The sequence below is a fragment of the Parastagonospora nodorum genome (assembly GCF_000146915.1).
Source record: "Parastagonospora nodorum SN15 chromosome Unknown scaffold_9, whole genome shotgun sequence".
NCBI lineage: Eukaryota > Fungi > Ascomycota > Dothideomycetes > Pleosporales > Phaeosphaeriaceae > Parastagonospora > Parastagonospora nodorum.
This window is the reverse complement of record NW_001884557.1, coordinates 103652-118205: the sequence shown is the minus strand read 5'-3', so window position 1 is coordinate 118205 and position 14554 is coordinate 103652. Positions and strand designations below refer to the sequence as shown.

General features: G+C 39.3%; 4 protein-coding genes across 4 annotated transcripts; 2 read left to right on the top strand and 2 right to left on the bottom strand.

Annotated features, from left to right (window-relative positions):
• Positions 1-72: 72 nt before the first annotated feature.
• Positions 73-1111, top strand: SNOG_06123 (hypothetical protein; the record flags this gene model as incomplete). The annotated part of the gene is made up of 1 exon (XM_001796456.1): positions 73-1111. The coding sequence occupies one exon, from the start codon at positions 73-75 to the stop codon at positions 1051-1053; it is 981 nt and encodes a 326-aa protein (XP_001796508.1). The 3' UTR covers positions 1054-1111.
• Positions 1109-2219, bottom strand: SNOG_06122 (hypothetical protein; the record flags this gene model as incomplete). The annotated part of the gene is made up of 2 exons (XM_001796455.1): positions 1109-1947; positions 1994-2219. The coding sequence occupies 2 exons, from the start codon at positions 2217-2219 to the stop codon at positions 1109-1111; spliced, it is 1065 nt and encodes a 354-aa protein (XP_001796507.1).
• A 731-nt stretch (positions 2220-2950) lies between these two features.
• SNOG_06121 (hypothetical protein) lies at positions 2951-4377 on the bottom strand (the record flags this gene model as incomplete). Its single annotated transcript, XM_001796454.1, has 1 exon — positions 2951-4377. One exon carries the CDS (start codon positions 4375-4377, stop codon positions 3256-3258), a length of 1122 nt encoding a protein of 373 aa, XP_001796506.1. The 3' UTR covers positions 2951-3255.
• Positions 4378-4807: 430 nt separating this feature from the next.
• On the top strand, positions 4808-5074 carry SNOG_20066 (hypothetical protein; the record flags this gene model as incomplete). The annotated part of the gene is made up of 1 exon (XM_001796453.1): positions 4808-5074. The coding sequence occupies one exon, from the start codon at positions 4808-4810 to the stop codon at positions 5072-5074; it is 267 nt and encodes an 88-aa protein (XP_001796505.1).
• Positions 5075-14554: the final 9480 nt, after the last annotated feature.

Below are 14554 nucleotides of genomic sequence, written 5' to 3'. Positions count from 1 at the left end.
ATATATGACTCGGTCCTTTGTCACCACCCACATCCCAGAATAAACAATCGCAAAACTTGAACAACATATACAATGGCGGACAAAGAACCCATTGTCACACACGTCTTTACTGCCGACCCGTCAGCCCACGTCTTCAACGGCAAGCTCTACATTTACCCCTCCCACGACCGCGAGACCGACATTGCAAACAATGACAATGGCGACCAATACGACATGGCCGACTACCACGTCTTCAGCATGGAAGAGGTAGGCGGACCAGTCACAGACCACGGCGTAGCCCTCAAGCAAGAAGACGTGCCGTGGGTACAGAAACAACTCTGGGCGCCCGACGCCGCGACCAAGAATGGCAAATACTACCTCTACTTCCCCGCCAGGGATAAGGAGGGCATCTTCAGGGTCGGAGTCGCGGTGGGCGATAAGCCCGAAGGTCCATTCAAGCCAGAGCCCGAGTACATCAAGGGCAGTTTCAGCATCGACCCCGCGAGTTTCGTCGACGATGACGGCGAGGCGTATTTGTACTTTGGCGGCATTTGGGGCGGACAATTGCAGTGCTGGACAAAGGGCGAGTTCGACCGCGACGCTTATTCAAACATGGAGGCGACAGAGGGCAACGCACTGACCGCCAAGGTCGCGAAGCTCAGCGACGACATGACACAATTCGCCTCGGAAGTCAAGGACGTGGTTATTCTCGACGAGGCTGGCGCCCCCATCAAGGCTGCGGATCATGATAGGAGGTTCTTCGAGGCCGCCTGGATGCACAAGTACCAGGGCAAATACTACTTCTCGTACAGCACGGGCGACACACACTACCTGTGCTACGCGATTGGCGACAACCCATACGGCCCATTCACATATGGCGGACGGATATTCGAGCCCGTCATTGGGTGGACGACGCATCACTCCATTGCAGAGTTCAAGGGCAAGTGGTACCTCTTCTACCACGATTCGTCGTTGTCCAAGGGCGTGAACCACTTGCGCTGCGTAAAGATTAGGGAGATTGTATATGATAGCGAGGGCAAGATCAAGTTGGCTGAAGAACAGCCCAAGATCTAGATATCCTTTCCAACTCATGTACATAGCATAGACCAAGCAAAACTTTACATCCAACCTAAAACCCAGGTATATACCTATGCCCGTCCGTAACTTCCAGCACCTCCACCCTATCTCCCACCTTAATCTTCCCCCCTTCCCGCGGCACACACAACATGCCAAAACACGGCTTAAACTTGATCCCCTCATCCACCCTCCGGTACTTGACCAGCGTCTCCCACGGCTCCTTTTTATCCTCCTCCGCCGTATCCGGATCAACATTCGGCACCCTACACCTCGCACACCTCTGTGTGACATCAAACGTCAACGGCATCCCGCCGTGTTTGCCCTTTGGACTGATTTTCACTGTTTTCCATCGATCTTCATCCCATGGCGCCGCGGCGTCACCGCTGACGAGTATGTTGGGGCGGAAGCGACGGACATCGATTTCACTGTCCAGGCGCGTGTTTAGTTCGGATAGAGAGGACGCGGAGCCGATAAGGAGGGGCATCATGTCCGGGAAACATGTACTTGCTTCTCGACCGAGGAGGTGTGGAGCGCCGTTGGAGCCGAGCGGGCGCGGAGCGTCGAATTGAGATGCTTTATACACAAGTCTCACCTCCTGCCCGAAGAAGGCATTGAAGGGCTCAGTCAACTTGCTCGAATAGACCCGGGCGGGAGTTGTGACGCTCCATATTTTCGCGTCGTGCTTCTCAGTATTTTGATTGAGCCATTCCTTGGTTGGGTGTGCAGGGATTGCGAATTCGAGTTTCTCGTCGATGGTGTTTGGGGCGAGGGCGGTCACAGTCAAGGTGTCGGTTGAGGCGTCGTAGGTGGGTCGGATGAGGGTCATGCGTGAATTATTGCGGATTGTGAGGAATTCGAAGGAGGGATAGGATACCCACATCCATTGTCGGTCTGGGGGGTGTTAGTGTTTATATAGTGGCATGGTAATGAAGCGTACCAAGATCAAGGCCAGTAGGCAAAAGCTTTGCCGACTGCACTGAGATGCCGTGACATGATTTGATCGGGTGAATGTAGAGCGCTGTAACTTCTGTGGGTTCTGGAAGTGGACCGGCTGTGCTCTGTGGCCTTTGAGTCTTTGTGAAGTAGAGGTATGTGAGCACAGGGACGAAAAAGGCCGAGGCGATGATTGCTCCCTGTGTGGTGTTTGAGAGCGAAGGTACCATGATGAAGGCGCCACAGGGACGTCCAGTCAATTGGAAAGCGCAATGAAAAGTGTATCTGCTCCTTGGACGGGAACGATGATTGCGTCCTTCTGAACCCAAGTTTTGTAGCGTGGTCGATATCAGATGTCAACTTCAACCCCACCTTCTTGCAGCTAATCCAAATGGAACCAAAGGGCGTGTATTGGCAATTGTCGAAGTCCAGACCACTAGTATATGCACACCAATAAACCAACGTACCGTCTCGAGTAGCACATGCGAAATTCCTCATTTGACGCTCTAGCTCAAAAGTGTGACGCAACGCGGGGAAATTCCGACGACATCATGTTAGCGCCAGCGATCCCTCCGCGGCGCAGATCGCCTGCAGAGGCGTCAAACCTACCTATGCAGCCATCATTGGCTGCCTCTCTTCCAAGCGAGATGAAGACGTGTTTGATGCGAACCGCACGCGCCATGGGAGCCCGCGTGATCGTCTGGGGTGCACGGCTCCACAACTCGGGTCAACACCGACCGCTTCACAAATTGCCAGAACAGCACTCTTGGGAGACAGTGAAGTTGAATGTTGCATTTATGGAGTAATTCTCTTTCCTTACATCAAAGGTTTCCAGCTACACACTCGACGCGTTGTTTCGCACAAAAAAAATTGGGGGGGTATTAGGTTGGTTGGGTTGGCCGAAACGAGAGCAAGCCCGATTCCAGAAGACTGACTCTAATCTTCGACCGTAAATAACAAAGACAAAAACACGCTGCATTATTGGGTATACTCTTTCTCCTATTCCATTTCCCAAAAGCCAGGCTCAAAAAATCAAATATGCGACAGTAGAAGACGAAGGAAATGTGGTGGTATAAGTGTGGGGGGCTCCGTTGAGGTGGCGTGTAGCTCGCATACGGATGCGAGGTTCGGAGTCACTTTTCACAGTGAGGCTTTTTGTTTGTTTTAAGGAGAGTGGATGTACGGTGCAGGCCAGCCGGCGTAGATCAAAGTGGGTGAGCATGTGTATCAATGAAGACATCATGCTCTGACGACGAGGCGAGAGCGTTAGCCCCAGTTGTCATCATTCATCCAGCCAATGTCTCGTTGCGAGACGAGGCTGTGTTGCGAAATATTGCTTGGTCGCCGGCGCATAATCATGCGGGAGAAGCGGTTGTGGTTATGGTGGCCCTCGTCTTTGGGAGGTGGTGGAGGCGGTTGGTCCTGTTGAGGCACCCGGCTTGACCCAATGCTGACCAGCTTTGGCACATAACGTCGAGATGTTGGCGTGCTTTGTTGCTGCTGCTGTTGTGGAAGGAAGTTGGGTGGCATGCTTTGCCTAGTCGCTGGGTAGTTGGCCAGGTTTGCATACTGCGATGTGGGGACTGACACCATTTCCCGAGGTTGATTGTAGTCCATGTACTGTGTCGGCTGTTGGTAGCTGAGCAGGTCGGGAGTCGAGGCAAATCCGGCGTTGGGCCAAGATTGCTGCTGCTGCTGGAAGTTTTGCGAAATAGGCTGTGAAAAGTCTGTTGGCATAGATGTCATGTGCGTATCAAACGCACCAAAACTGCCCATGCTGGTAGCCACGCTCATGCTATTGTGGTCCATGTCGGTGCTGACGGGCCACGAATTCTGCTGCATTGGCTGATGGTGCATAGACTGCTGTGGCTCAATGGGGTCCAGATCCATCATGCTGTGCTCCGGCGGTAGTCCATGGGAGCTCTGCAGTCTTGAATCGTTGCCAAAGTCTGATGTCTCAAGCTTGAACTCTACAATCTCTCCTTGGCTGGTATCAATGGGTTCGGGCACCTCTGCCATGGGCTCTGGCGTGACTTCGACATCCTTGGCTTCAATCTCGGCGAGATCATACGTGTCCTGGACCAACTTCTCAATGTCAAAGGCACGGTTATCCCACTTTGTTTCGAGCTTGTATCGAAGGCGATTGCACCTCTTGGACTCCCAGGCCAGGCTTGGCCAGTTTTGCTCTTCTCCATGGCGCTGGAGCATCATTTGGTTCCACGCATTGGCCACCTCGGACTGCTTTAACAAGCCGAGAACGACGTTTGTAAAGTTCCACTTGGAGCTACCCTTTTCCTCAAAGTGCATGGCAATGTGTTCGCAACGCTCTTCCCAGGTTGTCAAGAGAGACGCGCAGAATCCACAACCCCAAGCATCCTTATCGTGCATGACGATTTCGTACTTCTTGACGCATGGAGATGCTTTTCTGCTGGTTGGCTGACCACTCTCTCGCGGTTGTTTGCAGTGCTCGCAACCCTTACATTATTAGCTAATGGCATCACCAATTCGGAGGAGTAACCTTACATGTAGCTTGGTGTGATGTTCACGGAAACGCTTGCCAGCATGGAAGATTTGCTCACAATCTGGGCAACGCCATGTAAGCCTCTGCTCGTGGAATTCCTCTTCGTGCGATTTCCAATATGGCTTAGACTTTAGTGCTTTGTCGCAAAAGGTGCAGGCAAAGTTTTTCGGCGCTGGTGTCGACGCGGTCGAAATGGTGGACAGACGGGATGATGCTGTCGAGAGGCGCGACGATGCGGCGCTATAGTGCGTAAAGGAGGAATCCGTGGACGCGACCGAGGATCGTGGATCCGACATCATGCTGGGCACCCTGCTCGAGGGCACGCTCAAGTATGAAGAGGCGCGACTCCCAAGAGTCGACATGGACGATCGATCGGGCCCTGGAAGGCGCATACCATCTGGGGTACGAGTTAGCGGACGCGCCAACCAAGAGGCATCAATACAAACCTCCATTGCGCGCTGCCTGCAGCATCAACAGAATCTGGTGGTCATCGAGATGTTTCAGGGCATTGATGTGATCAATGACCTGCGGATTAAAGGTGCTTTGGCCAGAGTGTCGTGGTGACGGTGAAAGGCCTTCCGAAACGCTGCTCAAAGGTGTGGCGCCCTGGAGGCTGCGACGCGGACGCTTGAAAGAATTACTGTGTTGCGGTGTCCCGTACTGGAAGAGCTGAGGCTCGTCGGTGTCCATGGTGTCTATGTTGCGCGCGTAGGAGCCAATGTCATGCCGTAATTTGACTTGGGACGGGCCGTGCTGGGCGAGAAGTCGTGGTCGCTGTGAAAGGGATGCCGACGCGCGCAATATGGAAGGGTTCGAGAAGGCGAGAAGGTGCTACGCTTTTGGGAGATGGACGAAGAGGTATAAGCTCGGATCTCAGGCCGTCAGGAAGATGCTGTTCGTCTAATCTCCCGGGCGGACGCGGATGGCTCTTGTTTAGAGGAGACAGGCCGTTTCAACCTTGAAACCCGCTTGGCATGCAGGTGTCAGCGCAGGGCTTTGTAAATATAGCACGGAGGTTTCTGCAAAACAACGCGTTGCTCCGTCACGCGCACGTAAGACGGTTCACACTTTACTCCCTTTTCGCTGTTTGGACTGGTTCAGGACGCGCAGAAGCGAGCGCGAAGACCGTCCCTGAAAGGATCGCCGTGACAGCCGCAATAGCGCCGGAGCCTTTCCGGTCCTGATGCGAAGCCCATCTCAGGGGGTGCCCGTCCAACCTGAGCCTAGCGTACCGTGAAGTGTGCCCAGGGTTGTTGTTTCATACTGCTCGCCCTACCTCAGCCACATGGAGAGACCATGCCTCAGACGCCTTGAGCAGAGTTTGGACGACTGCTGCTGCTGTGCTCGATGTTCACTGTGTTGATAGATTTGCGCTACCCTACGGCAATCGAACGTTTATCAGTAAAAGATGGCGCGCGCCACCATCATCGATTGGTTCAGGACCTGACCGAGCATGTGGTGTCTGCGGAGCTGCTCCAGGCGGATGGTTCGGTCGTGCCCGCGCGGACCTCTTCAATTGTCTCGCGTGCCTCAGCGCAGGTATTGCTGGTGTTTGGCGAGGTTCCCAGGCTTCTGCAACCGTCATCAACGGGGATGCAAACAATGTGCGAACACGTGTAGTGGCAAACTAGAACACATGGGTAGTAGTCTCTCCTGATCCTGTCGTCATACTTGAATCACAAATTAAATTTGGGACTTGTGCATGTTCTGCAGCCTGACAAATGATCGCTCGAGCCGTTGATCTGCCATGGTTGTGGTGGCTTGATCTTATTCCAGCCCTGGGAGGATCTGCTTAGCGACAACTCAACCTTCGGGATACGAACCTTCTGGAGCGCTGAAGAAGAAGCAGAGTCTATTTTCAGATCGAGCATGAATGTACAGCCGGATCTGGACAAGCCGTCAGGCAGCTCTGAAGTCATCGCGCTCCACCATTGGTAGGATCCTGAAACAGAAACCCACCAGAGACAGGAGACAAGCTTGTATGCTGTTGATCGAGATGAGAGTAGGCTAAGATCCGTTCTCAAGCCTTGTTCAGACCTCATCTAACAAGGATAACGCAGCAAATATAATGCCTTGGACCCCATCCGCAAAGAGAGCCAAAGCCTCGTCTTAAAGACTCTACTGTAGTAGTAGGCATAAGTAGTAAGGTAGGTCTATTAGGGGTTGTAGATCCGGACAGACTTCAGATAGAGCTAAAACTGCTCTATTGCTAATAAATCTATATATACAATTCCAAGTTTGCAACTCCTACGCAGCGGGGTTATAAACTTAGAAAATTATACTAAACTGTCTGCTAGGACTGCTGCTACCTCCTTCTACTACTTAGAAAATTTATTACGCTTTATAGACCTTGCTATTGCCTTACAAAGTTATTATTTTCTATCTATGCCTATTTGTAAGAGATACTAGAGAGGTTTGTATGCAAGTGAAGCATCTCTGCTTAACTTACTATCTACTCTCTAACTTACTATCTATGCTCTAGTATACTTTACTCGCTCTAGCTTTCTTTTCTCTTTCTTTTTACTTTAGCTAGTCTACTCTAGGCTAGCGTATACGCTAGCCTAGCGCCTATATGCCTTGCAGTATATATAGCTAGCTACTCTCTTCTCTTAGTAGACTCTTTATTTACTATTCTACCTTTAGTTAAATATAAGTACTTCTTATTAATCTAAGCCTTCTATGCCTATAGTCTGCCTTATATAATAGTAGACTAAAGTAAAAAATTGCTCTTTATAGGCTTTGCAGCTTTAATTAATGCAAGTAGTTTCTTATTTACGCTTAGTTATTATATAGAACTTTAAAGTTATTAGCTCTTTATTAAGTCTAGTAGCTTTTTTTATCTTCTTTTACTGCTAGAATCTAGTCTCTACTCTACTATATAGAGTATAGCTTAACGCCTATCTCTTTAGAAAGAACTTACTTCTTAAAGCTATTATCTACTTATCTACGCTTGCTATATATAGTAAACTCTAGAAGTTTATACCTAAAGCTCTGAGAAGCTTATTATTACTAGCCTATTAAGGCCTACTATATACTTAAACTCTAAGAGTTTATTATTACTAGCTTACTAAAGCTTACTATAAATCTAAAGCTCTAAGAAGTATACTATTGCTAGCCTACTAAGGCTTACTATATACTTAAGCTCTAAGAGTTTACTATTACTAGCCTACTAAGGCCTACTATATACCTAGACTTTAGAAGTTCTTAGCCTAAGAAGCTACTAAAAAATCAGCGCATATATAGCTACTTTACTACTTACTATTATATGCTAGCTGTTATCTCTATAGCTTAAAGCGCTAGAAAAATTTTTTTCTTAGCTTTTTACTCTTAAGATTACGTTATCTTACTAGCATAGCGCTAGCCTCTTACTTCTTTCTATATTAGAGTTACTTCTTTTACTATTTAGAATAGCTACTTTATTACTATAACTATTACTACTAGCTAAGAACTTAACTACTTAACTTTCTTATATATCTCTTACTTTTTCTTACTTACTTTCTCTTTATACTAGCGCACTATAGCTAGTTCTAGAAATAAGATAAAGCTTTCTAATAAGAACTTTAAGAATTAGAAGACCTGCTTCTATATAAATACTAATCTTAAGAATTGTAAGAATATACGCTACTCTTTAATAGATAACTTAGAACTAGCTATATCTCTACTCTAATAAGCAGGCAGTAATATAAGTATATTTTCTAAGAAGAACTTAGCTAAACTTAATATACTTAAGCTATACTTACCTAACTAAGTATCTAAAGAATTCTTAAACTATAATAATAGCATATTTAACTAGAGGCCTATAAAGAAGCTAAAGCTGCTGCTAGTGCTAGCGTTCTCTATTAATATAGAGTTAGATTTAGATAATAAAGCTAAGTAAGTTAATATACGCTTCTCTAAACTATATACTACTAATACTAAAGTTAATAAACTAGATAATATGCTAGAGATAACTGCTATAGAAGATCTAATTACTTCTAACTAACCTAGCAAAGCTAATACTCTAGGCTAGATGCTAGGCCTTAGCTAGCTTATCTCTATTCTATCTAATATAGCTTCTAAGATACTTATCTAGATAGAGTATACTCTATACTCTTGCTATATACTATTTATTCTAGATATAAAATATAAACTAGAAGTATTATTAAAAAATAAGCTAGACTAAAAGAGGATAGTAATTGCTCTCTACTATTAGCATAAAAAAGCGTTAAAAAAGTATAAAATACGTAATCTAGTATTAGTTAATAGTTCTAAGCGAGGCTAGTATAGGCACTACTAACTAATATCTAAACTTCTTAAAAATTACCTTAAGCATAATAATAACTACTCTGCCTTAAGCTAGGCTTAAGAGGTATAATTTTTATAGTATACTTAACTATAGAAAAGTAGTACGCGCAGTTATGCATAAGTTAAGAATAGATTTTATATTAGTATCTAAGTGCTATAGTCTTCTATCTCTTTATATCTTTGCATTGCTATTATTATTGCTATTATTATAACTATTATTAAATATCCTATAATTTAATAAATATTAAGATATATTCTCTTCTTAGCGACCTGCTACTCTTTCTAACTACTACTTAATCTTACTAGATTACGTTATATTGCCTTTAACATTATTAAAGCCTAATAGCTAATATATTGTTAAGATTACGCATTTAAGCTTATCTAGATACAGTTTAGCTTATTAGCTATATTTAAAGGCAGCTAGTAGATAGATAGCTATGCTGCTATGTTACTATATACTATAGAGTTAAGATATTAACTTTATAGAGCTAGATATAATTTCTTTTATCTTTCTTTGCTATAGTAATTAGGTACTCTCTAACTCTACTTGCCTTATTAACTACTACTTAGATAATCTTAGTAATAATATAGCCTAATAGATTTACTAGTACCTCTCTACAAACTAAGATAAGATTATAGAGTAATCTGCATTAATATCTAATAAACTCTTAATACTCTAGATTATCTAGCTAGACCTTATTATATATCTAGCTATTACTCTTATATAGTTAGCTTAGCACTAGAATTAGCAATTTATAAAGAAGTATAAATAGTATAATAATAATATTAAGAAGCTTATATCTAAGTAAGAGGTAGCTTAGGCTGCAGCGCAATAGAATAACCTTAACTAAGATAACTTCTAGCAATAGATTAATAAAAGCACTATAAAGTATAAAGCTTTATAGAAGCAGGCTAGAATAGTCTATAACTAATACTACTATATTAAGGCAGCTTAGAGCATAGCTATAAAGAAGTAGTACTAGGCAAATAACTCTGCTACTATAAACCTAGATAGCTTTAGCTGCTAGCAGCCTCTACTACTCTAGCTAGCATAGGTAACTAAATTATTACTATTTTAGAATAGTAATCTTCTATACTTTATAAACTGCAGCATACTCTAGAATAAGCACTAGATCTCTAAGTTTTAGTATGCTCTAAAGCTGCTGCCTACCTTTTTATCTATAGAATATATCTTTAAGTTAGAATTAACAGTCTCTCTAGATCTCTACCTAAGTTCTATTTGCAATGCTTATAATTATATAGATAACTAGAGTAATATAGAGAGCTATAGTAACTATGCCTCTAAATTTAATAGCAGTAATTTATAGATATAATTTGTAGCCTAGATAGATAAGATAATTACTTACTTTAAATAGAATAGCTGCTAATATTAATATAAAGAAAACTGCGCTAATATAGTCTTTAATAATATTTCTAGAACTACCTATACTATTCTACTATATATCTAGAGCTATAGATGCTAGTTTAAGTAGCTATTTAAGTGCCTCTATACTCTATATACCTACTTTAGAGACAGCAATCTCTAGACTATAGCTAATATAAACCTAGCTATATTAAAATTTCTCTGCTTCTCTAATAGCAATAAGACTAGCTTATAAGTATAGTCTAAATTTAATATCTAGTTCTCTAGCCTTACTAGTATATTAGGCTATAGGCTATAGTAGTAGTAAGCTAACTTTTAGAAGTGCATCTCTATAAGTTACTATAATACTTTCTCTACGTTTGCGTTTAATAATATACCTATAGCAATAATATAAGTTTAGAATATATGCGCTATATACTTTAGAAACATAGATCTTATAGTAACTATAAAGAGTATAGAGCATAAGTAATACTAGTAGTAGAAATAGAATATCTATAAATATACTACTAAGAATAGTATCTACTGCTATACTAGTAAGTTATATATAAGAAATAATTAGTTTACGCTAAAGCTAGCTTTTGCTAATAGTAAGCTCTACTACTACTAAGATTAGGCTAGTATACTTAAGGCAAAGGTTATAATTCTAGCTAACTCTCTTCTAGCTAAGGTTACTGCTAAGAATACTACTAAGAAGAAGCTTAAGAACTTATCTAAGCTAGACTGCTATAACTATAGTAGTAAGAGCTACTATGCTTAAGATTACTTAGACCTCTCTAAGATAGAGGCTATATATAAGCGCATAATATAAGCTTATAAATCTAAGAATCTATACTTCTATAGCTTAGAATATAATTTAGATTTAGACTTAGAGAGAAATATCTCTTTCTAGATACAGAGCTACTATTTAGAAATAATTTAAGGCTCTAGAAAGACTACTTAGCGCCTATCTATGCTTATACTTATATAGCTAATACTCTTTATTATAAGCGCTAAATAGCTTAGAATTATATAGCTTCTACTATAAATATAGCATAGTTTACATTCTAGACTTTTGTAGAACAAAGCTCTATAGTTCTCTATACCTACTATATGCTAGCAGATAATAGAGTAGATTATAATTTTATTACTAGCTATTTAGCTATAAAATTCTTCTTACTTTAGCTTATTCTGCTACCTTAGCTAATTAAAGTTAAGGCATATAATAGAATTACTACTAAAGAAATTATCTATTAGGCTAAATTCTACCTAAAAGTAGGCAATTACTTTAAACAAACTAGTGCTCTAGTTATAGAAAGCTATAGAAATTTTAACTTTATATTAGAGTTTCTCTAGCGCTAAGTCTATAACTCTTAAATTAACTACTAGAAATTGCGCTAGAAATTTAATAATATTTACTACTAGCAATACTGCTAGCTTACTAACGCAGCGCCTATTCTCTTATACTATAGTACACTTAAATAGTCTAATACTTCTTTTAAACTACTAGTTCTACTAATATCTATAGATAAATTAGATAAAGGTAAAGTTCTCTTAGTCTTGCCTAAAGTACTACCTAAAGGCAGATATAATAGTTAAAACTCTTCTTATCTTATTAAGGCTAATAAACCTAAGCTAGATATTTAGTAAGTATTAGCTAGAGCTATTAGGATAATAAGTAAGAGAAAGAGTTATACTATCTACTAGATACGCTAGCAAACGCTTATTACTATATAACGCATAGCTATAGAAAAGAACGTTAATAAGTATCTAGATAACTCTAAGAAAGTAGAGCTTAAAGATATTCTATTACTAGAGATATATAAACTCTATAGCAAAGACCTTCTAACTTTTAGCAAAAAATTAGCTAGAATCTTGCCTAAGTACTCTAAATATAACTATAAGATTTAGCTTAAACTAGATATAGAGGCTCTAAACTACTATATACGTCTATAGTCTAAGCGCTATAATAAAGCTATATAAAAGTATATTATAGAAATAGAGAAATATAGTTTTATTGCTAAAACTAACTCTATAGCACGCAGTAATATAACTATTATAGCTAAGCTTAATAGTAGTATCTATATTTATATTAACTACTATAATCTTAATAACGTTACTATTAAGAATTACTACTCTATTCTTTTCTTTAGAGAAATACTAGCATAGCTAAATAATGCTACTATCTTCTTAAAGTTTAATATTATTTATACTTTTTACTATATATAAATAAAGCTAGGCTCTAAATAGCTTATAGTATTTTTTATATAACTAGATACTTATAAATATTATATTATACTATTTAGCTTCTATAATACCTCTACTATATTTTAACGCGCTATTAATAGCGCACTATTTAATTACCTAGATAATTTTTATACTGCTTATCTTAATAATATTCTAGTCTACTCTAAGATAGTAAAAGAATATATATAGCACTATAAAAGCGTTCTATGCTATCTCTAGATATAAGAGTTCTATATAGACTCTAAGAAAACTAAACTATACTAGATAAAAGTTAAGTTTCTAGGTATATTTATTACTAACGCAGAGGTTAAAATAGACTTAGATAAGATTATAGCTATTAATAAGTAGCGTATGCTAACTACTACTACTAAAGTACTAGCATTTCTTAGCTATATAGAGTTCTACTAATACTTTATTAAAAACTACTCTGCTATTACTCTGCCTCTTATAAAACTTATTAAAGCCTATATTAAGAAATAGCTCTCTAAGAACTCTACTAAGCTAGTTATCTATAAGACCTGCTATAAAAAGTTTAAAGTTACTAATAAACACTAATAAGCGTTTAAAGCGCTATAAGATGCCTTTTAGCTAGATATTATACTATAATACTTTAACCTAGAGAAACTAGTTAGAGTCTATATAGACGCCTCTATCTAAGCTATAGATAGTATTATAAAATAGAAAAATAATAATAGAGACTAGTAACTAATTAGCTTCTTCTCTAAGAAATACTTCTTAGCTAAGTATAATTATAATATCTATAACTTAGAGCTTATAGAAATTATTTGCGCATTTAAAGAATAGAAACTAGAGTTAATTAGAATACCTTACTAAATTAGCGTTATTATAGATTACTAGAACCTAGAAATATTTATAGCTATAAAGAAGCTAAACTGCAGATAAGCTTACTAGTCTCTATTCTTATTATAATTTAATTTTAAAATTGCTTATATACTAGAAAATACTAATATTAAAGCTAATGCTCTTAGCTAACAGCTTTAGAATATACTAGAAGATGCTATAGATAAGCGTATTACTAATAATAATATAATTATTCTTAGCTTTAAGGTACTAGCGCTAGGTATATAACTAGTAATCTAGATAGCACTCTAAGCTATAAGCACTTTCTACTATAAGAAACTAGACTAGGTTTTACTAGAATAACGCTAAGTACTTAAATTCTGCTTTATAGCCTTAGACTATAATAACTTAGACTCTAAGAAATTTAAAGATAAGCTAGCGTAAAACTAGATTAATAGCATAGTAGATTCTAGCCTTCTCTCTTATAATAAAGATACTTATTCTACTATAGAACTACTTAATATAGCCTATAAAGATAACTCTATTACGCTAGCAGCCTTTATAGTAATTAATAGCAGTACTATAAAGCTATCTAATTTATTCTATAAGAAAAGCTACTTCTTCTTATAGGCTAATATTACTTCTTTAGGCAAGAGTTCTAAATGCTACCTATTTATTAACTAGATATAGCTATATATTTCTCTAGATGCTTGCTTCTAGCGCTAAATATTTAAACTCTACTATAACTATAAAATTATAGGCTATAAGAGACTACGTAGTACCTTTTATCTTATATTTAAGAGGTACTACTAGCTAAAGATAGCTTAGTTAATTAAGAAATTCTATACTACCTATAGAGTTTGCTTCTAGATAAAGTTCTCTTATAATAGAAAGTATAGCTATTTATAATTACTACTTATTCTAAACGCTTAATAGATAGATCTTTTAGTTAACTATATTTAAGATCTTCTACTTAGCTAGTATCTAGGTTTCTAATATTATAATATTCTTATTATTAGCTGCTAATTAACTAAGTAGCGCTATTTCTTTCTAACTATTACTTATAACTCTATTAAAGTAGCATAGTGCTTTATAGAAGTATTTAAGAATTATAAGCTACCTCTTAATATTATCTTAGATTATAGTACTATATTTATATACGAATTTTAAAAATATATCTATGCTAGGCTTAAGATTAAGTAAAAACTATCTACTAGCTACTACTTAGAGATAGATAGCTAGATAGAGCAATATAATTAGTTCTTAGAAACGTATCTCTAATAATTTATTAACTTTACCTAGGATAATTAGGCGTTATTTCTGCATATTGCTAAATTTTAAGCTAATAATAT